Below are 25,543 nucleotides of genomic sequence, written 5' to 3'. Positions count from 1 at the left end.
ATCCCTTTAGCCACAAGGGCCACATCTAACTCCCTCTTAAATATAGCCAATGAACTGACCTCAACTACCCTCTGTGGCAGAGAGTTCCAGAGATTCACCACTCTCTGTGTGAAAAAAGTTCTTCTCATCTCGGTTTTAAAGGATTCCCCCTTATCCTTAAGCTGTGACCCCTTGTCCTGGACTTCCCCAACATCGGGAACAATTTTCCTGCATCTAGTCTGTCCAACCCCTTAAGAATTTTGTAAGTTTCTATAAGATGCCCTCTCAATCTCCTAAATTCCAGAGAGTATTATGATATTTAGATGTATTTGTCTGGGCGCTGATTGTGATTTTTCACACCGTTGGCCTGCTCGGGTTAAGAGTTTGGAGTTGGCCATTGTGTGGAGGCAGCGAGACACAAGTCCCGCCTTGAATGCGGTGATTTGTCCCCGTTTCCGCATTCCAGCAGAAAACACATCGGAAAACTGGTTCTACCTGTGTTGCCAGGGAATGCAATGAAAGTCCAGGAACCGAACCACCACCCCACCTCCCCCTCCCCACCCCACCCCCCCCCCAAAGAAAAATCTGCCAGAGAACGACAGGGAGGGATTTCAAAGGATGTCTGCAGATAGACAACGTGCGGCTGGAACTTTGTGAACACATAACAGCAAAAAGAAAAGTTAACTTTGAGGAAAGTTTCCAAAACTTTTCAGCAGTTTGGAGGAAAGTGGATCCTTGGGGCAGTGTGGTCAGGACAGGTCAACATTGAAGCAGGTTGTATGGGAATGGCAAGGAGCAATAAGAAGTGAGTGAGGGAGAGTGTGTGTGTGTGTGTGATGGAGGAGCCGGCGAGGAAGCGTTGCCCTTGTCTACAGGTGTTGTGGGATCGCATTTGGCCCCAGCCTCTTCCTTCCAACACCCCACGGGTTCGGCCGCAGGTCGCTGTCATCTCCGCTCCCTACCTGCAGTCCAAAGCGACCCCCAGCCCGGCTCCCACCCGGCCCATTAGACCGGGGGCCGGAGCAGGAGCCGGAGCCGGACCCGTCTACGCCGCTCTGTACAACTTCCAGGCCAGGAGTCCCGAGGAGTTGTCGCTGACGAAGGGGGATAAGGTCCGTGTCATCCGAGACGAGGGAGACTACTTCTTCGCCCAGAAGGGGCCCGACGACCGGGGCTTCGTCCCTTCCAACTATGTGACACTTCTGCAGGAAGGCGTGGAGAGAGAAGCGTGAGTAGATGCAATGTCCCCCCCACTCCCCACCCTGTATCAACGGGCAAAGGTCCCCTCACTCTGCAATGGGACAGGGTGGTGCAGTCAGAACCTGGCTGGTAAAAACATCTTTACACCCAACGGAGTGTTTAAGAAAGAATTGCAGACGCTGGTAAAATCCAAGGTAGACACGAAATGCTGGAGAAACTCAGGGGGTAAGAGGCATATGGTATTTTGTTGGTTCACATGCTTGATCAATGGTGTTTTATCATTAATGTCTTATTATTATTAATGTTTAGTGATTTCTGAGTCATTCGTAACTTACTGTTATGTCATGTTGTTACTTGTGGGTGGAGCACCAAGGCAAATTCCTTGTATGTGAATACTTGGCCAATAAATTTATTTATTTACATACTTTATCTATGCAGAGAAGGAATTCCTTCTCTCCATAGACACAGAGTGCTGGAGTAACTCAGCGGGACAGGCAGCATCTCTGGAGAGAAGGAATGGGTGAAGTTTCAGGTCGAGACCCTGCTTCAGACTCGACCACGTCTTTTCCCCATCAAGACAAGTCAAGAGAGTTTATTGTCATGTGTCCCAGATAGGACAATGAAATTCTTGCTTTGCTGCAGCACAACAGAATATTGTAAGCAAAAATACAGAACAGTTCAGTTCAATACACACATAAATAATCAGATAAAGTGCAATAGGCTGTTATAGTTCAGAGTCTGTTTGTTGTCGAGTTTAATAGCCTGATGGCTGTGGGGAAGCAGCTGTTCCTGAACCTGGATGCAACAGATTTCAGGCTCCTGTACCTTCTGCCCGATGGTAGCGGAGAGAAGAGTGTGTGGCCAGGATGGTGTGGGTCCTTGATGATGCTGGCAGCCTTTTTGAGGCAGCGACTGTGATAGATCCCCTCGATGGTGGGGAGGTCAGAGCCGATGATGGACTGGGCAGTGTTTACAACTTTCTGCAGCCTTTTCCACTCCTGGGCGCTCAAGTTGCCGAACCAAGCCACGATGCAACCGGTCAGCATGCTCTCTACTGTGCACCTGTAGAAGCTCGAGAGAGAGTCCTCCTTGACAAACCGTTAGATAGAGCTCTTAAAGATAGCGGAGTCATGGGATATGGGGAGAAGGCAGGAACAGGGTACTGATTGTGGATGATCAGCCCTGATCACAGTGAATGGCGGTGCTGGTTCGAAGGGCCGAATGGCCTCCTCCTGCACCTGTTGTCTGTTGCCTCTCACAACATTTAAGAAACATTTAGACAGGCACGTGGATAGGATAGGTTTGGAGGGATATGGGCCAATCGTAGGCAGGTGGGACTAGTGTAGATGGGGCCTGTTGGTGGGTGTGGGCAAGTTGGGCCGAAGGGCCTGTTTCCATGCTGTATCACTGCATGACTGCATGACTGTGGAATATTTTAGTCATGATGCTGTCTGATTACAACTTGTAATGGTGTGTAATTTGAGAAACCAATGATGCAGGGGAGGCTATCTATCTGCTGCGTGTATATCTGGCTCAGAGCCTGTCTTGAACAGATTTTTTTGCATTCCAAGAAACAAAGACATGGCCTGGCCATGCTGGCCATCCGCAAGTCACGGTGCCAGGCGGAAGAGTACCAGATACTTGCCTTTTTTACCGGGATTACGCCCGTGCCTGGGTGGTGATAGAAAGGGACATCGTTGTATTGTAGTTATTTAGTATATTTGTAAGGATTGTGACATATTTGTTTAAAAATGTAGATAATTTGGTGATTTTGTACGATGGTGGTGGGCGGTTTGGTTTTTATATCCAGATAGTAATTAATACAGTTTTGGTCGCCAAATTATAGGAGAGATGTCAACAAAATAGAGAGAGTACAGAGGAGATTTACTAGAATGTTGCCTGGATTTCAGCACCTAAGTTACAGAGAAAGGTTGAACAAGATAGGTCTTTATTCTTTGGAGCGCAGAAGATTAAGGGGGGACTTGATAGAAGTCTTTAAAATTATTGGAGGGATAGACAGAGTTGACGTGGATAAGCTTTTTCCATTGAGAGTAGGGAAGATTCAAACAAGAGGACATGATTTGAGAATTAAGGGACAGACGTTTAGGGGTAACATGAGGGGGAACCTCTTTACTCAGAGAGTGGTAGCTGTGTGGAATGAGCTTCCAGTGGAAGTGGTGGAGGCAGGTTCGATTTTATCATTTAAAAATACATTGGATAGGTATATGGACGGGAAAGGAATGGAGGGTTATGGTCTGAGTGCAGGTAGATGGGACTAGGTGAGAGTAAGTGTTCGGCACGGACTAGAAGGGCCGAGATGGCCTGTTTCCGTGCTGTAATTGTTATATGGTTAAAAATATATTATTTTTGATACTTAAAAAATAATAAATTCTCTGATGTTTTATTGAAGCTATTTATCACTAATAATTATCTCTCTTTGACTACGAGAGCATTTTTGTGGAATAAGTGTGTCATGTTAAAACTGCGACATGAGTCATGAATGTTCCTACATCATGTGTCTAATAACAGAGCAATGAATTTCTTCTTATTTGCAGCAGCTAAACAGGTTCCTCAACATATCAAAATAGTGAAAATCAGAAATGTATCCCAAATTGATAAATGAAAGGTTCTAGGTATTGGTAGTGGTTTGTTATTGTTACATGTACTGGGATACATTGAAAAACTTTGTTTGCAAGCTCTCCAGTTAAATGATACTACAGATGAATATAATCCGGCTGTACACACACAGTACAACTGGTAGCAGAAAGCTCATGGGCTGCACAGTGAGTGGCGCTGCTGCCTTACAATGCCAGGGACTTGATCCGATCCTGACTACGGGTGCTGTCTGTATGGAGTTTGCACGTTCTCCCCGTGACTGCGTGTTTGTTCAGGGTTTGGACACGCTGGAGGCAGGAAACGTGTTCCCGATGTTGGGGGAGTCCAGAACCAGGGACCACAGTTTAAGAATAAGGGGCTAAGCCATTTAGAACGGAGACAAGGAAACACTTTTTCTCACAGAGAGTTGTGAGTCTGTGGAATTCTCTGCCTCAGAGGGTGGTGGAGGCCGGTTCTCTGGATACTTTCAAGAGAGAGCTAGATAAGCTCTTAAAGATATAGGGAGTCAGGGGATATGGGGTCTAAAGTAAAGAGCAAAAATTCTATGTGCAGTATGTAGGAAGATTTTAAAAAAAGTGCAGGATACTACACCCTTAACTGACGAGAAGATCATTCAGGACCATCTTATCACACTAAGGCTCATTATCAAAAGTAGATGCAAAGATCTTGGCATCAGATTGCAGAATGATCTGCGTTGGAATGGTCAGACTCATCATGCAACGGTGAAAGCAACAGGTGTCCTAAATTTTCAGAGGCGCAACTTTCATCATTGTTCAACTTCTGTCAAGGAGTGCTTGGCTACACAGTTGCAGCATGGGACCCATACACAAATACCAAAATTTCTTCCATCGAACGTGTCCAAAGCACAGCTATTGTAACACCTATGAGAGAGAGGAGAAGCGAGTGTCAAAAAAAGACCCTCTCCAATACAGATAGAATGAAGCTCACCGTTTGACCTTACAAAATGTTAAATGTCAGCTGGACATAACTCTAGATTGAGGGCATTTGACAATGTATCCCAACAAAGGCACATCTCTCCAGGTAATTTAGGCAAATAAAGTATATAACCCTTTCTGGCATCCACCTCCCGTTTTTTCCAAAATGAGGACCAGGGAAAGGGGAAAAAAAAAATATGTTTTACATTTAGTGATTGAAATTGAAACGCAATCTCTCCGGGTAATTTAGGCAAATGATATAATTAGAACCCACTTTTTAAAATGAGGCAAGTTGCAAGTAAAAGATTTATTTTAGTGTTAAATTGAACTAATTGCTAAACCTTCTGGATTGAATGTTACATAGAGCATCCCAATCAAATGATGGACTTGTGTGGAAACAATGAACTGAGAATGCTGGTCAATGCACTGATCACGCAGTCTGAAGAAGCTTCCCAACCCTAAACACCACCTGTCCATGTTCTCCACAGATGCTGCCTGACCCGCTGAGTTACTCCAGCACTCTGTGTCCTTTTGTGTATTAAACGGTGTCTGGAGGAACTCAGCAGGTCAGGCAGCATCTCGGGAGAACATGGAGAGTTTGTGTTTCCTCTCTCTCTCTCTCCCTAGCTTTCTTCCCCCACCCACCCAGAATCAGTCTGAAGAAGGACCCCCACCTAAAACATGTTCTCCGGGGATGCTGCCTGACCCGCGGAGTTACTACAGCACTTTGCACCTATCCATATTCTCCAGAGAGTGCAGAGACGGTTCACCAGACTGATTCCTGGGATGTCAGGACTGTCTTATGAAGAAAGACTGGATAGACTTGGTTTATACTCTCTAGAATTTAGGAGATTGAGAGGGGATCTTATAGAAACTTACAAAATTCTTAAAGGGTTGGACAGGCTAGATGCAGGAAGATTGTTCCCGATGTTGGGGAAGTTCAGGACAAGGGGTCACAGCTTAAGGATAAGGGGGAAATCCTTTAAAACCGAGATGAGAAGAACTTTTTTCACAGAGAGTGGTGAATCTCTGGAACTCTCTGCCACAGAAGGTAGTTGAGGCCAGTTCATTGGCTATATTTAAGAGGGAGTTAGATGTGGCCCTTGTGGCTAAAAGGATCAGTGAGGTATGTAGAGAAGTAGGTACGGGATACTGAGTTGGATGATCAGCCATGATCATGTTGAATGGCGGTGCAGGCTCGAAGGGCCGAATGGCCTACTCCTGCACCTAATTTCTATGTTTCTATGTTGCCTGACCCGCTGAGTTACTCCAGCACTCTGTGTCCACTTGTGGAGCGAGCCATGTGCTTTCCGCAGTTTAGTGATGATTTCAGCTCTCTGTAATGCAGTATGGCCCGAAACTGTGATCATAGCATAACTGAAATGTTTTGGACTTTGTTTAAGAGTGCAAAGGAATTTGGTGGCAAATAATTTCTGACTGAGATCCACATGATACTTAAAGCCTTGTCGACTTCAATGCATTGAATATTTTGGAGGCACACGCCCTTGACCTGAGGAATTCAACAATGCCGTGCAGATGGATGGCACTTCCGAGTTATCATCAATTATGGGAACGGATGAGGAGGCACCGACTGTAGACTTTAGAGATGCAGCGTGGAAACTGGCGCCTTTGGCCCACCGAGTCCGCGCCGACCAGCGGTCACCCCGTACACCTGCACTATCCTACACACTAGGAACAATTCACAATTTTAACCAAAACCCAATAAATCTGGTACGGTGGTGCAGTGGTATAGTTGCTGCCTTACAGCGCCAGAGACCCGGGTTCGATCCTGACTACGGGTGTTTGCTTCGACGGAGTTTGTACCTTCTCCCCGGGACCGCGTGGGATTTCTCCTGGTGCTCTGGTTTCCTCCGACACTCCAAAGACGTACAGGTCAGCAGGTTAATTGGCCGGTAAAGATTGTAAATTGTCCCCAGTGTGGGTAGGATAGTGTTCGTGTACTGGGTGGTTGCTGGTCTGTATCACCCTGTAACTAAACCAAAAGCAATTAACCTGTAAACCTGCACGCCTTTTATGCCCCTGTCCCACTTAGGAGACCTAAACAGCAACCTCTGGTGACCTTGCCCGCCACATGAAAAAACATCAAGGTCGAGGTGACCTGCAACCTCCTACCACCTCCCATGCATATGTTGAAAACCTTCCTCGACTATGACGAAAACCGACTTCGACTAGACCTGCGACTACAAAATGATCAATTTTTAAAACGGCAACCTATTTTTAGTCGGTTTTAAACATGATGAAAAAATAGCAGCGACCTCGATGAAGCCTCGACCACCGCAGAAACCACTTTCGACCATTAGGGAGAGTGACCAAAACCTCCGGTGACCTCATGGAAACCTTAGGTGGCAGGCAAGGTCACCAGAGGTTTCTGTGCTGTAAGGTCTCCTAAGTGGGACAAGGGCTTTAGGAGCATGGAGCTCCCGAACAAAACACACGTGGCCACAGGGAAAGCATTCGGACTCCGTACAGACAGCACCCGTAGTCAGGATCGAACCGACTTCCCTTTAGTACTGTAGTCAGAATCGAACCCGGGTCTCTGGCGCTGTGAGGCAGCAACTCTAAAATGCTGGAGAAACTCAGCGGGTGATGCAGCATCTATGGAGCAAAGGAATAGGTGACGTTTCGGGTCTCGACCTGTCAGTCTGAAGAAGGGTCTTGACCCGAAACGTCATCTATTTCTTCTCTCCACAGATGCTGCCTCACCCGCTGAGTTTCTCCAGCATTTTTGTCTACCTTCAATTTTTCCAGCATCTGCAGTTCTTTCTTAAACATTTGGACAGTTACATAGACAAGAGGGCTATGGGCCAAATGCAGGCTGGTGAGACTAGTTTAGATTAGTTTAGTTCAGAGATATGGCGTGGAAATAGGCCCTTTGGCCCACAATGTCCGTGCCGACCCCGCATATTAACACTATCCTACACCCATTAGGGACAATTTTTATATTTACCAAGCCAATTAACCTCCAAATCTGCACGTCTTTGGAGTGTGGGAGGAAACCGAAGATCTCGGAGAAAACGGGGAGAACGTGCAAACTCCGCATAGACAGAACCCGTAGTCAGGATCGAACCCGGGTCTCCAGCGCTGCATTCGCTGTATGGCAGCAACTCTACCGCTGTGACACCACTAGTGTAGATGGGGCATGTTGATCGGCTTTGGGCAGGTAGGGCCGAACGGCCTGTTTCCATGCTGTACGACTTTAATACTCTAATAAATGTCAGTTTCACTCACATAGATGAGATAATGTTTGAAGTGTGAAACAGCTGTTTCAAGGTATACGGTTTGTGGCGTTTTGTTCTCCGGGATGAGCCACAGTATTTGCTTATCATTTTTGACATTTCTGCCGAATGTACCGATAGATAGTGTTTAACATACAAAGAATGTGGACACACTAGATGCTGATTCTGTGACTAACTGTAAGAATAGGTCAAATATTTTGGGAGTTTGAAGAAATAACCAGAGAGCAGTCTTGAACTACTATCCATCTCATATGCAAAACCCTCGGACTATCTTTGATCGGACTTTCAGGTCAGTTCAGTGTAGTTTATTGTCATGTGTACCGAGGTACAGTGAAAAGCTTTTGTTGCGTGCTAACCAGTCAGCAGAAAGACAATGGTATGGACCTCATATTTCGCTTGGGTAGTTTACACCCCAACGGTATGAACATTGACTTCTCCAATTTCAGGTAGTCCTTGCTTTCTCCCTCCTTCCCCTCCCCTCCCCAGCTCTCCCACAGCCTAGTGTCTCCGCCTCTTCCTTTCTTCCCCCCCCCCCCCCCCCCAACATCAGTCTGAAGAAGGGTCTCGACACAAACGTCACCTATTCCTTCTCTCCATAGATGCTGCCTCACCCGCTGAGTTTCTCCAGCATTTTTTGTCTACCTTCGATTTTTTTCCAGCATCTGCAGTTCTTTCTTAAACACGATTACACGATCCATACTTGATAAGGGGATTACGTTTAGTGCAAGGTAAAGCCAGCAAAGTCCAATCAAGGATAGTCCGAGTGTCACCAAAGAGGTAGATACTAGGTCAGCACTGCTCTCTGGTTGTGGTAGGATGGTTCAGTTGCCTGATACACAGTTTAATCTTGCACTAAACATTATTCCCTTTATCATTTATCTGTACACTGAATAGCTCGATTTTTTGCTGCGTGCTATCCAGTCAGTGAAAAGATTAGACATGATTAAAAACCAAGCCGTCCCCAGTGTACAGATACAGGATAAAAGCATCTGTACACTGCTCGTGCACTGCTCGATAAATGTTAGGTGCAAGGTAAAGTCTTGATTATAGAGAGTCCAAGGGTCTCCAGTTACGTAGATGGGTGGTCAAGACCATTTTCTAGTTGGTGAGAGGACGGTTCAGTTGCCTGATAACAGCCGGGAAGAAACTGTCCCTGAATCTGGAGGTAGACAAAAAAATGCTGGAGAAACTCAGCAAGTGAGGAAGAATCTACGGAGAGAAGGAATAGGCAACATTTTGAGTCGAGACCTGAAACGTCGACAATTCCTTCTCTCCGTAGATGCTGCCTCACCCGCTGAGTTTCTCCAGCATTTTTTTGTCTACCTTCGATTTTTCCAGCATCTGCAGTTCTTTCTGAAACACTGAATGTGGAGGTGTGTGTTTTCACACTTCTGTACCTCTTGCCCGATGGGGGGGGGGAGAGGAGGGGAGGATAGGGTGTGCTCCACTGTGCTGCCCTTCTGCAACTCAATGGGAAGTAAAGATATTACAGTAAAATAAACGGGCATGTTCTTCTTCCCCAGGTGGTACTTTGGAAAGATTGGAAGAGAAGAAGCGGAAAAATTGCTGACGTCGCCAGAAAATCAAAACGGAGCCTTCCTGGTGCGCAGGAGTGAGACTGACAACGGTCGCTATTCAATATCGGGTGTGTAAAAACGTGGTTTTCATTGAAATAATAAAAAATCAATAATCACATGTTAACCATATAACATATAACAATTACAGCACAGAAACAGGCCATCCCGGCCCTACAAGTCCGTGCCGAACAACTTTTTTTTTTTTTTTTTTCCCCTTAGTCCCACCTGCCTGCACTCATACCATAACCCTCCATTCCCTTCTCATCCATATGCCTATCCAATTTATTTTTAAATGATACCAATGAACCTGCCTCCACCACTTCCACTGGAAGCTCATTCCACACCGCCACCACTCTCTGAGTAAAGAAGTTCCCCCTCATATTACCCCTAAACTTCTGTCCCTTAATTCTGAAGTCATGTCCTCTTGTTTGAATCTTCCCTATTCTCAAAGGGAAAAGCTTGTCCACATCAACTCTGTCTATCCCTCTCATCATTTTAAAGACCTCTATCAAGTCCCCCCCTTAACCTTCTGCGCTCCAGAGAATAAAGACCTAACTTATTCAACCTATCTCTGTAACTTAGATGTTGATTGTAACGTTTAAGAAGGAACTGCAGATGCTGGAAAAATCAGTACACAAAAAAGCTGGAGGAACTCAGCGGGTGAGGCAGCATCTACGGAGAGAAGGAATAGGTGACGTTTCGGGTCGAGACCTGTCAGTCTGAAGAAGGGTCTCGACCCGAAACGTCACCTATTCCTTCTCTCCACAGATGCTGCCTCACCCGCTGAGTTTCTCTAGCATTTTTGTCTCCCTTGCTATTGAGGGAGTGCAGCGTAGGTTTACAAGGTTAATTCCCGGGATGGCGGGACAGTCATATGCTGAGAGAATGGAGCAGCTGGGCTTGTACACTCTGGAGTTTAGAAGGATCAGAGGGATTCCAATTGAAACATATAAGATTGTTAAGGGCTTGGACACGCTAGAGGCAGGAAACATGTTCCTGGTGTTGGGGGAGTCCAGAACCAGGGGCCACAGTTTAAGAATAAGGAGTAAGCCATTTAGAACGGAGACGAGGAAACACTTTTTCACACAGAGAGCTGGGAATCTGTGGAATTCTCTGCCTCGGAGGGCAGTGGAGGCAGTTCTCTGGATAATTTCAAGAGAGAGCTAGATAGGGCTCTTAAAAATAGCGGAGTCTGGGGATATGGGGAGAAGGCAGGAACGGGGTACTGATTGGGGATGATCAGCCATGATCACATTGAATGGCAGTGCTGGCTCGAAGGGCAGAATGGCCTACTCCTGTACCTATTGTCTATTGTCTATTCTGTGGCAAAGAATTCAACAGATTCACCACCCCCCCCCCCCCCCCCCCCCCTCCATGCTGGGTCCCCCTTTGACATTCTGAAGTCTGAAGTTTTAAATTGTTTCTCTTTGCCTGCAGCTTTGAACGATAAAGTACATCACTATCGGATATTGTCTTCGTCACAAGGATCATTTTATCTTCAAGAAAATCAGTCGTTTTCCACCATTAAAGACCTCGTGGAATTCCACAAAAAAAATTGGAAGATTGTTGGCTTTCCGCTGTCGAAGCCTTGCGCAAAGGTATTTTCTCGGATGTCGCTTGTAGGAAAGAACTGCAGTATGAAGAAAGGTCCCGACCCGAAACGTCACCCATTCCTTCTCTCCAGAGATGCTGCTGCCTGTCCCGCTGAGTTACTCCAGCATTTTGTGTCTACCTTCTCGAATATCACGCTGTATGGATACTCTGTGACCGTGTGGGTTTTCCCCGGGTGCTCCGGTTTCCTCCGACATCCCAAAGACATAGAAATATAGAAACATAGACAATAGGTGCAGGAGTAGAGGCCATTCGGCCCTTCGAGCCTGCACTGCCATTCAATATGATCATGGCTGATCATCCAACTCAGTATCCTGTCCCTGCCTTCTCTCCATACCCCCTGATCCCTTTAGCCACAAGGGCCACCTCTAACTCCCTCTTAAATATAGCCAATGAACTGGCCTCAACTACCTTCTGTGGCAGAGAATTCCAGAGATTCACCACTCTCTGTGTGAATTTTTTTTTTCTCATCTCGGTCCTAAAGGATTTCCCCTCTATCCTTAAGCTGTGACCCCTTGTTCTGGACTTCCCCAACATCGGGAACAATCTTCCTGCATCTAGCCTGTCCAACCCCTTAAGAATTTTGTAAGTTTCTATAAGATCCCCCTCAATCTCCTAAATTCTAGCGAGTACAAGCCGAATCTATCCAGTCTTTCTTCATATGAAAGTCCCGACACCCCAGGAATCAGTCTGGTGAACCTTCTCTGCACTCCCTCTATGGCAATAGTATCCTTCCTGAGATTTGGAGACCAAAACTCCAGGTGTGGTCTCACCAAGACCCTGTACAACTGCAGTAGATCCTCCCTGCTCCTATACTCAAATCCTTTTGCTATGAATGCTAACATACCATTCGCTTTCTTCACTGCCTGCTGCACCTGCATGCCTACTTTCAATGACTGGTGTACCATGGCACCCAGGTCTCGTTGCATCTCCCCCTTTCCCAATCGGCCACCATTCAGGTAATAGTCTACTTTCCTGTTTTTGCCACCAAAGTGGATAACCTCACATTTATCCACATTATACTGCATCTCAGGGTACGGGCCATGCATTTTGCTCACTCACCCTATATTTAAGAGGGAGTTAGATGTGGCCCCTATCCTGAATTCAGCCCTTGAATGCCTCCTAGGGCGAATCCTCCTGCACCATTTCTAGCTATCTGCCATGCACTCACCCAGCCTATCCAAGCTTGCAGCCTCCTAGTCATCCGCTAACACTTGGCTTAGTGTTGCAAACTTGGAGATGTTGCATTCAATTCCCTCGTCCAAATCATTAATATATATTGTAAATAGCTGTGGTCCCAGCACCGATCCTTGCGGCACCCCACTAGTCACTGCATTTGACATGCGGGTTTGTACGTTAATTGTCCCTCTGTAAATTGGCTGTCGGGAGTGCATGCAAAAGTGAATTACATAGAACTGGATTGGGTGGAGTGGATGTGGAGAGGATGTTTCCACTAGTGGGAGAGTCTAGGGCGAGAGGTCACAGCCTCAGAATTAAAGGATGTTCCTTTAGGAAGGAGATGAGAAGGAATTTCTTTAGTCAGAGGGTGGTGAATCTGTGGAATTATTTGCCAAGTCAAGGGATATTTTTAAAGCAGAGAGATAGATTCTTGATTAGTGCGGGTGTCAGGGGTTATGGGGGGGAGGGCAGGAGAATGGAGTTAGGAGGGAGAGATAGATCAGCCATGATTGAATGGCAGAGTAGACTTGATGGGCTGAATGGCCTAATTCGCAATAGACAATAGGTGCAGGAGTAGGCCATTCGACCCTTCGAGCCAGCACCGCCATTCAATGTGATCATGGCTGATAATCCCCAATCAGTACCCTGTTCCTGCCTTCTCCCCATATCCCCTGACTCCGCTGTCTTTAAGAGCCCTATCTAGCTCTCTCTTGAAAGTGGAAAGGCTCCACTGCCCTGTGAGGCAGAGAATTCCACAGACTCACAACTCTCTGTGAGAAATAGTGTTTCCTTTTCTCCGTTCTAAATGGCTTACCCCTTATTCTTAAACTGTAGCCCCTGGTTCTGGACTCCCCCAACATCGAGAACATGTTTCCTGCCTCTAGCGTGACCAAACCTTTAACAATCTTATATGTTTCAATAAGATTCCCTCTCATCCTTCTAAACTCCAGAGGGGTACAAGCCCAACCGCTCCTATTACTTGTGACCTGATGAATTGGTGATGGATGGGCGGCATGAGCTGGATGGGCCGAAGGGCCTGTTTCCACGGTCTACCCCTAACATCGCAGAGTGGCGTTGGATTAAATCATTAAGTTTCATGATGGAATCTTGCATGCTTACTATTCCAAAGTAGAAATTAAATGGTGTATTGAAAAGTAAAGTACTGTGTACTGATCTATTGGCTCCTTTGCAGCAAGCAGCTTATCAAGTTGATGAATGGGAAAGGCCCAGAGAAGAATTCACTTTGCTGCGAAAACTAGGAGAAGGAAACTTTGGAGAGGTCTGGGAAGGAACTTGGGGAGAAGACCAGCGTGTGGCAATCAAAATGCTTAAAAAAGGTTTGTAGCACCCGCTGAGTTTCTCCAGCAATTTTGTGTACCTTCGATCTTCCAGCATCTGCAGTTCCTTCTTGAACACTTGTAGCAAGATGTCTTTGTGTGATGTACAAAGGGATGGCACAAATTGAACAAGCACAGCTGAAAGACTCCATCTACACTCCAGGCTGCCCTGGGAAAGCAGCCGATATACTGCAATAACGGACCGTTCCTTCCGTCTGAGTCTTGAGACTGAAGATGGGTCTCGACCCGAAACGTCGCCCATTCCATCGCTCCATACACGCTGCCTCACCCGCTGAGTTTCTCCAGCATTTTTGTCTCCCTTTCGATTTTTCCAGCATCCGCAGTTCGTTCTTAAACAATACACAACAGAGTTTAGCATAAACATCCGCCACAGCGGAATCAACGTTCCCCACTGTGATGGAAGGCAATAAAATTCAGCCGTCTTCCTCTTTGTTCACCCGAGGTCGGGGCAGTCGCTGCTACGGGCGGCCCGATGTACAGGCCCTCTCGCCGGGATGATGGAAGCTTTTCGCTAGACTCCGTGACCTATAATAAGAAATCTAAAGCTATTAACGCTCAAGCATTCCCATGCCGGCAGTTCTGTGGGCGCTAAATGTACTGGCTGCCCATCTCTCTATTTAGCTACAACACTCCCCTGTAACCCTAACGTTGGAATTAGCTGAATGCAGACGAGCAGAGTCTTGGCACACACTGCTCCATAGATGGCCCTTATGCACATAAATCCCATCTCAGAGCATGGTGCAGGATTGGGATCAGGATATCCCTCCCACAAACTGCTGGAAGAAACGTTTTTATTGTTAATATTTGCAAACGTTAGGAATTATTCCAGAAATATTAAAATATGAAACATCAGTGTTAAATGCAAGTGTTAAATGGAAGTACAATTACACACTTCTCTGCAAGACTCCCCCTGCAGTAGGGTTTCCAACTGTTCCGTTTTAGCCGGGACATCCCGTATATTGGGCTAAATTGGTTTGTCCCGTACGGGACCGCCCTTGTCCCGTATTAACATATATAACAATTACAGCACGGAAACAGGCCATCTCGGCCCTACAAGTCCGTGCCGAACAAATTTTTTTTTTCCCCTTAGTCCCACCTGCCTGCACTCGTACCATAACCCTCCATTCCCTTCTCATCCATATGCCTATCCAATTTATTTTTAAATGATACCAATGAACCTGGGAGCTCATTCCACACCGCTACCACTCTCTGCGTAAAGAAGTTCCCCCTCATATTACCCCTAAACTTCTGTCCCTTAATTCTGAAGTCATGTCCTCTTTGACCGCTACTACTCGGGTCGAGGGGACTGTCGGGTCGGAGCGCCGTGCCCAGGCCCCGCCTCACCCGTCCCGACGTAGTGCAACCCATGGAGTGCAGCAGCAGCAGCAGCAGCGCCTCTCCCGTGGCCCTGTCGCCTGGGGCCAAAACTCCTCAGCTGGCCCGCCGGCTGGGCTTTGTGTACAGTCCAGCACCCAGGGGCCAACTCATCATTCACCCAGCCACGTCCCAGTCGGTCGACGAATTGCCGTCGGGAATTTGATCCCCTATTTTGACCTTTTGTCCCCTTATTTGGGAGTTAGAAAGTTGGCAACCCTACCCTGTGGAGAATGTAGTGCAAACACACACACACACACACACACACACAAAGTGCTGGAGGAACTCAGCGGGTCAGGCAGCATCTGTGGAGGGAACGGGACAGGCGCCGTTTCAGGTCAGGACCCTTCTTCAGACCCAAATTGTCTGAAGAAAGGTCCAGACCCGAAAGGCCATTTGTCCATTCCCTCCGCAGATGCTGCCTGACAGCTGTGTTCCTCCAGCACTTTGTGTTTCCAGTTTCTGCAATTCCTTATGTTTCCATCTGACAGTATTGTTTTAGTGCATGGGGTGAGGGGGACTCTACCAGTTGCAATTGCTGGAGCAATCCCTTGTACACTGGGGATGTGGCTGTGGTCATTTGTCGACAATTGCTATAATACTTTCTCCATTAGCATTTCCTGTAATTTACTCTCCACCCAGACACGACCACCCCACCCACGTACCAACTTCCAATTAACTTACAACCCACATGTTTCTGGGGATGTTAGAATAAACCACTGCACTCACAGGAAATCCACATCAACTATTGGGATTGGGTGGAGTAGTGAATAGATCCCGCAGGCCAAAGGAACTCTCGACATTGTAGATCATTTCAGAGATACAGCTGGGAAACAGCCCACAGCCAACCAACGATCTCCCGTTCACACTAGTTCTATACTATCCCATTTTCTCGTCCACTCCCAACACACTCGGGGTGATTCAACCTACAGACCTGCCGCCTTAATCCCAACTTATTTTAAAGAATAGATTTAGATTTATTCATTTATTGATTTTTTTAAATGCTATATATTATATGTGTGTTTTTGCATTTACAGTCCTGTTATGCTTCTGTAAGGAAAGGGCCTGTCCCACTTACGCAACTTTTTCTGCGACTGCTGGCACCCGTCATAGGGCATTACAGGTGGCCGAAAATGTTCGACACGTTGAAAATCCAGCGGCGACCAGAACAAGGTACGACTCTTTGGGCGACTACACACGACCGTACAGGCTTCACCCCCGCGACATGTCGCCTGTACGGTCGTGAGTCGTCTCCTCAGTCGCCCAAAGAGTCGTAGCGTCTTTCTGGTCGCCGCTGGATTCTCAACACGTTTAAATTTTTCGCCAACCTGCAACGACCTATGACGGGTGCTGGCAGGCGCCGAAAAAGTCACGTAAGTGGGACAGGGCCGTAAGGATTTCATTGTTTCACAATCGATGCATACGACAATTAAACACTCTTGTATTGACTCTCGAGTGTCGGGTAAAATACTGAATGTTATGTGTCCTATTTACGCAGATGATATGAATGTCGATGTGTTTCTTCAAGAGGTGAAAGTTATGAAGAGCATCAACCACCCGAAGCTGGTGCAGCTGTACGCCGTTTGTTCAATTGTAGAACCCGTTTACATCATCACAGAACTCATGACCAAAGGAAACCTGAAGGACTATCTCTGTGGTTAGTATCTGGAATATTGAGGGCAGTCCAGTGACTCAGAGAGTGGCGGAGTAGACTTGTGTCGGAAACCCTCTGTGCGAGCTGGGGGCGGCACAATGGCAATACTGGTAGATACGGCGCAGGAGACCCAGCTTCAATCCCAACCTCGGGTGCTGTCTGTGTGGAGTTTGCCTGTTCTCCCTGTGACCGCGTGGGCTTCCTCTGGGTGCTCGGGCTTCCTCCTACATTCCACAGACGTGCGGGCTTGTAGGTCAATTGGCCCTCTGTAAATCTGCCCCCTCGTGTGGAAACGGCATAACGTGGAACTGGTGTCAACGGGTCAGCATGGAACTGATGGGCCGAAGGGCCTGTTTCCATGCTGTATCTCTAAACTAAAACAAAACTAATATCAAACAATTTTTTTTTAATGTTCTAAACTAAAGGGGACTAGCAGAAATGAACGGTTATTATCGTCCCCAGCTTTGAATAGACTATAGTGGGATCTCTGCGGAATGTGGCTCAGCAATTGAAGGACCTGTTTCCGTGCTGCAAAACAATGTGACATCTTCTAATTTCACAATTGTGACCCTCGGACATTGGGAGGAGCAGAGAATGTAGGTTACTTTACTTGCAGTGAAAAGAGGTGAAACGCTTGTGGGAAATATGTCTCATTGAGTTGATCACAGAATTTACTTTTGTCCCTGACTTTGTAACGATGGTATATTGCAATGTGCTGTTTAACCACAAACTTACAGCTAAGGAAAAACATACATTTTCGGTTTTTGGTTCCTCTTTGCAAGTTTGAAGTTCGCCTCTTGTCAAGTTTTCTTGCCATTAAGAACACAGGTGTTAGCAGAGTGTTATGGAATCTTCCGTCAAATTGCTAAACAAGAATATATCAACTGGCTCACAAAAAAAAACCCTTTCACTTTTGAATCTCTTAGATGCTAGGACAGAAGAAGGGTTTCGCCCCGAAACGTCGCCTATTTCCTTCGCTCCATAGATGCTGCCGCACCCGCTGAGATTCTCCAGCAATTTTGTCTACCTGCTAGGATTAAAATTCAAAATTCAGAATCGAACCCGGATCTCTGACGATATCTCTACCGCTGCGCCCTGAACCATTTTTCTCTTTCCCAATTGCGGTTAAAACATACTAGAACCGAAACTCTTCCACAGATGTGTAGGAAGGAACTGCAGATGGGTTTAAATCGAAGGTAGTAGACACAAAATGCTGGAGTAACTCAGCGGGACAAGCAGGCATCTCACTCTCCAGAGATGCTGCCTGTCCCACTGAGTTACTCCAGAATTTCACATCACACTTCCACAGATGTTGCCTGACCTTCTGAGTGTTTCCAGCACGGTCTGATTTTATTTCAGGTTTCCAGAGTCTGCAGGATTTGTGATTTGTCTTTAGGATTATTCTCTTTGTGCTGCCTGTTACTAATAGCATTTGGGAATTTTCAATCACAAGTAGCAAGTGTTATAAAGTGAAATCTGCAACCATTTGCCACATGAGGCAAGTTATATAAAGAGATCAATCCATTTCAAAAACAATAATGTCACAGTTGCAATGAAAATGTCTCGGGTTACGTTTCTTTATAAGTGATACTATTGCACAAACTCTAAAAAGTTGAAGGAAATATAATTGTATTAAGGTGGCATGGTGGCCCAGCTGGTTGAGCTGCTGTCTCACAGCACCAGAGACCTCGGTTCGATCCTGACCTCGGATGCTGTCAGTACAAAGCTCGGTGACCACCTGGGTTTCCTCTGAGTGCTTCCATTTCCACCCACATCTCAAAGGCGAGCAGGTTTGTAGGTTGCGAATGGTATGTTAGCTTTCATTGCAAAAGGATTTGAGTATAGGAGCAGGGAGGTTCTACTGCAGTTGTACAGGGTCTTGGTGAGACCACACTTGGAGTATTGCGTACAGTTTTGGTCTCCAAATCTGAGGACGGACATTATTGCCATAGAGGGAGTGCAGAGATGGTTCACCAGACTGATTCCTGGGATGTCAGGACTGTCTTATGAAGAAAGACTGGATAGACTTGGTTTATACTCTCTAGAATTTAGGAGATTGAGAGGGGATCTTATAGAAATTTACAAAATTCTTAAGGGGTTGGACAGGCTAGATGCAGGAAGATTGTTCCCGATGTTAGGGAAGTCCAGGACAAGGGGTCACAGCTTAAGGATAAGGGGGAAATCCTTTAAAACCAAGATGAGAAGAACTTTTTTCACACAGAGAATGGTGAATCTCTGGAACTCTCTGCCACAGAGGGTAGTTGAGGCCAGTTCATTGGCTATATTTAAGAGAGAGTTAGATGTGGCCCTTGTGGCTAAGGGGATCAGGGGGTATGGAGAGAAGGCAGGTACGGGATACTGAGTTGGATGATCAGCCATGATCGTATTGAATGGCGGTGCAGGCTCGAAGGGCCGAATGGCCTACTCCTGCACCTAATTTCTATGTTTCTATGTTAATTAGACAATAGGAGCAGGAGTAGGCCATTGGGCCCTTCGAGCCAGCACCGCCATCTCTGAGTGCTCTGGTTTCCTCCCACGCTCCAAAGACGTGCAGGTTTGTACGTTAAATGTTTAAGAAGGAACTGCAGATGCTGGAAAATTGAAGGTAGACAAAAATGCTGAAGAAACTCAGCGGGTGAGGCAGCATCTATGGAGCGAAGGAAATAGGCAACGTTTCGGGTCGAAACCCTTCTTCAGACTGTAAATTATCTCTAGTGTCTAGGATGGTGCTAGTGTATGGGGAGATTGCTGGCCGGGCCAGACTCGGTGGGCCGAAGGGCCTGTTTGTGCATTGTGGCCCTAAAATTGTCCCTCGCTTGTAGCGAGTGTCTCGGAGAGAAGAGGATAACTTCTTCAAAGTAGGGAGGAAAGAACTGCAGATGCTGGTTTAAATCGAAGGTAGACACAAAAACGCTGGAGTAACTCAGCGGGACAGGCAGCATCTCCGGAGAGAAGGAATGGGTGACGTTTCGGGTCAAGACCCTTCTTCAAAGTGGGCATACCTAGAGGAAACTTTGCAAATTCGATTAAAATCACATTTGAGATCAAGTTTTAAACCAGGAGATTCTTATGCTATTCACAAATTGGATGGCAGCAGTGAAGCTTTGTATACGAACAGGGTGTGTGCCTCATGTGATGTTGCCTTGGTACTGAAGTCATTGTAGGTCATGCCTCCATTATTAGGGCGGCAAGCGGTTGCTGCCTTAGAGCGGCAACCACCCAGGTTCGATCCTGGCCACAGGTGCTGTCTGTACGGAGTTTGTACGTTCTCCCTGTGACCGAGTGGGTTTTCTTCGGGTGCTCCGGTTTCCTCCCACCCTGCAAAGACGTGTGGGTTTGCAACAATTGTAATCCCTGGCATGTGTGGGATAGTATCAGGGTGCAAGGCAATCGCTGGTCAGTGCGGACTCGGTGGGCCGAAGGGCCTGTGTCAGACCTGACTAAATGAACTAAAGTTTTAATGTGTTGTTTCCAGGGGAGGAGGGAGAAGTGTTAACAACCACACACCATGTTTACATCGCTAGCCAAGTGGCTGAAGCAATGGCGTACTTAGAAAAACATAAGTTTGTCCATCGAGATTTGGCTGCAAGAAATGTCCTTGTTGGAGAGGAACTGGTCTGCAAAGTGGCCGACTTCGGATTAATGAGACTGATCCGGGTAAGGTTTGCAACCTCCACACTACACACTCTGATTGAGATTCAAAAGTAGCCATCTATTTCATAATGTTATAAGTGATAGGAGCAGAATTAGGCCATTCGGCCCATCGTCTACTCTGCCATTCAATCATCTATCTCTCCCTCCTAACCCCATTCTCCTGCCTTCACCCCATAACCCCTGACACCCGTACTGATCAATTACTACTCTTAAGCTAATTAAACCCCGTACTCCATTCTCTCTTCATCTAATTCTACTTTATCTGCTGAGGGGGCATAGACCTCCAGGTGGAAATAGACCCTTCAGCCCAACTTGTCCATGGCAACCAAGATGCCGCATCTAAGCTACTTCCACCTGTCTGTGTTGACATGTATTCTATTCATGTATCCCGCCCAAGTGTCCATTTAATTGTGTCAGTGTACCTGCCGCCACCACTCTCTGCTCTGGCCCTCATTCCATGTGCACTTCTGTCCAGCAATTTGGGTGATGTCCTCTTGTTTGAAACAAAAATTCTCAAACTCCAGAGCTTTCCACATTAACTCTGTCCCCCTCTCGAGATTTTAAAGACTCTCCCCTGGTCCCCTGGACCTTCTGCGCTCCTGGGGAATAAAGACCTAACTTATTCACCTTTCTCTGTAACTTAGTTGTTGAAACCCAGGCAACATTCTAGTAAAAAAAGTACTCTATTCTCTCTTCATCTAATTCTACTTTATCTGCTGAGGGGGCATAGACCTCCAGGTGGAAACAAACCCTTCAGCCCAACTTGTCCATGGCAACCAAGATGCCGCATCTAAGCTACTTCCACCTGTCTGTGTTTGACATGTATTCTATTCATGTATCCTGCCCAAGTGTCCATTTAATTGTGTCAGTGTACCTGCCTCAACTACCTCCTCTGGCAGCTCATTCCATGTACACCCATCAGCAAGTTGGGCTGAAGGGCCTGTGTGAAACAAAAAGTTACTCCAGAGTTTTCTATTAAGTTTTCCTCCTCTCGAGAGCCTTAAGTACACGTCCCCTGGTGCTGGATTCCACTAACCTGGATAAAAGACTGTGCATTCACCCTGTACGACTGTTTGAGAGAGAACTGCAGATGTAAAAATCGAAGGTACACAGATGTGGCTGTTGAGCCGAGAGCCTTCGAGGCAGCATCTATCTACGAAGGTAATAGGCCACCTTCAGGCAGCTATACACCTGTGCTGCTAGCATTACTGAAGACATTTCCAAACCCGAAACGTTACCCATTTCCAAGATCTCTAGAGACTTTTTTTTATTTTGCTGAAGAATTTCTCCAGCATGTTTTGTCTAATTGGACCAGTTCAAATATGGATAGGAAATGTTGAAACAAGGAATTGCAGGATGTAAGTTTCTAGAAAAAAAATACACATCGTGCTGGATAACTGAGTGGGCCAGGCAGAACTATCCCTGGAGAACATACATGTCGTTTAAATGTTATTGTAGCTCCTGCTTCATCTACCTCCTCTGGCAGCTTGTTCCATATACCCACCACCCTCTGTAAAACGTTGCCCCTCAGGTTCCTACTAAATCTAACCATTTTATTTACCAATTATTTATTAACTCTACAATTGTGGGAAAAACACAGTTTGTTCAAGCACAAAACTTAATTTTGTCTCTGTCCGTTGAGTTACTCCAGCTTTTTGTGTCTATCTTTGATAAACCCATTAGCCATCACTCACATTTGTTCTATATTTAGGTCAATAGGGCCGAGAGAAAGGAAATTAAATCCTGCTGGTATGAACGGGTGCCTTAATAAGTATCTATCTATCATATATAGCTATTAAAACTCTGATCTTGGATGTGTGCGTGTGTGTGTGTGTGTGTGTGTGTAACAAACGACGTGCTAACGGTAACATTTTTACATATTCCGGTAGAGATTTTCCCCCTGGAGTCCGGAATCGCCTTATCTGAAAATTTTAACTTTTATTTCTAGTTATTAATGAAATTGGTCTAGTATATTACAAAAAGTTTCATCTTGTTTCTATCTATCTATCTATCTATGCACGCGTATGTGATCTGGGATCTATGCCAAAATGGTACATTTAGTGCAAACATTTTTGCACCACCTAACTCACCTTTGTCCCATTGTTGCTCCTATAATGTTTCGTTCACATTAACGTTATATTTCACAAGTTATTCACAGTTTTTAACTTCCCCATAACCTCTGACACCCGCACTAATCAAGACGCCTGCTTGTTCGTGAGTAGTCGCCCAAAGAGTCGTACATTTTTCTGGTCGCCGCAGGATTTTCAACATTCTGAAATTTTTCGGCGACCTGCTGCGACTCTGACGGGTGCCGGCAAGTCACCGAGAAAATAGCGTGAGTGTGACAGGCCCTTCACAGATCCTTGGCTGTCATTGCAAGTAAGAATGTCATTGTTCTATCTGGAACATATGACAAAAAAGAAATCACTCTTGACTCTTGATTCTTTGGACAGGATGACGTGTATAATATCCGAGCTGGGACCAAAATTCCGGTGAAGTGGACGGCACCCGAAGCTGCAAACTACCGCAGATTTTCGATAAAATCAGACGTGTGGTCATTTGGCGTTCTCCTGCACGAGATCGTGACTTACGGCAATGATCCATATGAGAGTAAGTAAACTAAAGAAACTCTAAGGCATAAGGCAAAGTGCTCTGTTGATTAGTTTATTTTAGACAGACATATAATTTTATCATTCGGTACGTTGGAAATTATATATTTAAAATATCTAAATTGGTGCATGAAAGATATTATTGAAGTTTAACTCCAGCATAGATAAATGGTGGACATTCTCAGGGTGGCACGGTGGCGCAGCGGTAGAGTTGCTGCCTTGGATGATGGTTCGATCTAGACTACGGGCGTGTCTGTATGGAGTTTGTACGTTCTCCCCGTGACCGGGTGGGTTTTATCCGAGATCTCCGACTTCCTCTCACACTAATTGGCTATTTGGCTTGAGTTTGTATACTTGGTATAAGTATAAATTGTCCCTAGTGTGTGTGTAGGATAGTGTTAATGTGTGGGTCGGCACGGACGCGGTGGGCCGAAGGGCCTGTTTCCACGCTGTATCTCGAAACTAAACTAAACTGAGTCTGACGGAGGGTCTCGGCTCGAAACGTCACCCATTCCTTCTTTCCAGAGATGCTGCCTGTCCCGCTGAGTTACTCCAGCTTTTTGAGTCTATCTTCAGTTTAAACAGGCATCTGCAGTTCCTTCCTACACATAGTTTGTTTAAAGTTACAGCGTGGAAACAGACCTACCAAATTCACGCTGACCAAGGACATACTAGGAACCATCTACAGAAGCCAATATACCTCCAAACCATCAGATTTGGGGCCTAAACTCTTGGTTGTACAGGTACAGTTTTAGTTTAGAGATACAGTGTGGAAACAGGTCCTTCGGCCCATCGAGTCCGCGCTGACCAGCGATCACGCAGTACTCCAGGTCTATCCTACACACTAGGGACAATTTGCAGAAGCCAATTTAGCTACAAACCTGTTTGTCTTTGGAGTGTGGGAGGAAACCGTAGAAAACTCACGCAGGTCACGGGGAGAACGTACAAACTCCGTATAGACAGCACCCGTAGTCAGGATCGAACCCGGGACTCTGGCGCTGTGAGGCGGCAACTCTAGCGCTGCGCCACCGTGCCGCCCCTTGTAATTACAATTGTTGTATCGTATTTATAATTTACCTTGATGTTGCAGGAATGACAAACCAGGAAGTTGTGGATAAAATAACCCAGGGATACAGGATGCCTTGTCCTGAGACTTGCACACCAGACATGTATGGAATAATGGTCCGGTGTTGGAATGCAACTGAAGAAGACCGGCCGACCTTCAGCGTACTGATGGATGAACTCAATTCCCTCTACACCCAATATTATTACCAAAGCCAAGAGCAATCTCCAAAAAGGGACTGAGTTTGAACACGTTGAACATGACTCTGATGGAAGAAGTGAAGGTGGCACTTCTTCTGTGGATGGAATGGACACTCAAGACCCATCTAGAGACATCGAGTCATAGAGACATAGATACATAGACAGATAGATACAGAGAGTGGTGAGTGTGGAATTCTCTGCCTCAGAGGGCAGTGGAGGCTATTTCTCTGGATACTTTCAAGAGAGAGCTTGATAGGGCTCTTAAAGATAGCGGAGTCAGGGGATATGGGGAGAAGGCAGGCACGGGTTATTGATTGGGGACAATCAGCCATGATCACAATGAATTGCGATGCTGGCTCGAAGGGCCGAATGGCCTTCCTCTGCACCTATTTTCTATGTTTCTATATGATCATGGCTGATCATCCACAATCAGTACCCCGTTCCTGCCTTCTCCCCATTTCCCCTGACTCCGCTATCTTCAAGAGCCCTATCTAGCTCTCTCTTGAAAGTATCCAGAGAACCGGCCTCCACCTGAGGCAAAAAATTCCACAGACTCGCCACTCTCTGTGTGAAAACGTGTTTCCTTGTCTCCGTTCTAAATGGCTTACCCCTTATTCTTAAACTGTGGCCCCTGGTTCTGGACTCCCCCAACATCGGGAACATGTTTCCTGCCTCTAGCGTGTCCAAGCCTTTAATAATCTTATATGTTTCAATATATGTTTCACACGTATCGACAATGATAACAGTGAAATTCTTCCATCCAGCAACCTGTAAACACAATGCTCACAGAAAAGATATAACAGGAGAATTCTATAAATTGATAACCACCAAACTAGTGCGAAAATACAGGAAAGGGGACGGAACAATGATGAAGGATCTCGACCCGAAATGTCACCTATGCCTTTTCTCCAGAGATGTTGTCTGACCCTCTGAGTTACTCCAGCACTCTGTGTCCATCTTCGGTTTAAACTAGCATCTGCAGTTCCATCCTGCACATAATTCATTAAGTGTTGGTCTGCTGATATCAGCAAATGTATTGTGTTCATTAATCTATCTGTATATTACTTAAACTCTCATCTAGACCACTTCCTGTCGGCATTGTAATTAAATTTGCGCAAAAACGATCCACCATAGCGCTACGATTTTTTTGCCACCTTACTCACCATTCTCCTCTGCTGCAAGTCAAAAATGTTTCTTCCGATCGGTGAAATAGTACAAAAGTTATGAGGTTTTGATGGCTGATCCCACACCCCACAGCTACCCGTTCCTGCCTTCTC

General features: G+C 46.1%; 1 protein-coding gene across 1 annotated transcript; it reads left to right on the top strand.

Annotated features, from left to right (window-relative positions):
* The first annotated feature begins 548 nt into the window (after positions 1 to 548).
* On the top strand, positions 549 to 25,390 carry LOC129707523 (tyrosine-protein kinase SRK3-like). Its single transcript, XM_055652638.1, has 8 exons — positions 549 to 1,207; positions 9,511 to 9,632; positions 11,002 to 11,162; positions 13,547 to 13,691; positions 16,585 to 16,743; positions 20,216 to 20,397; positions 22,848 to 23,004; positions 24,094 to 25,390. The coding sequence occupies exons 1-8, from the start codon at positions 816 to 818 to the stop codon at positions 24,306 to 24,308; spliced, it is 1,533 nt and encodes a 510-aa protein (XP_055508613.1). The 5' UTR covers positions 549 to 815; the 3' UTR covers positions 24,309 to 25,390.
* Positions 25,391 to 25,543: the final 153 nt, after the last annotated feature.

The sequence above is a fragment of the Leucoraja erinacea genome, chromosome 21 (assembly GCF_028641065.1).
Source record: "Leucoraja erinacea ecotype New England chromosome 21, Leri_hhj_1, whole genome shotgun sequence".
NCBI lineage: Eukaryota > Metazoa > Chordata > Chondrichthyes > Rajiformes > Rajidae > Leucoraja > Leucoraja erinaceus.
Note: the sequence above shows the minus strand (reverse complement) of the source record. Positions and strands in the feature narration are given on the sequence as shown.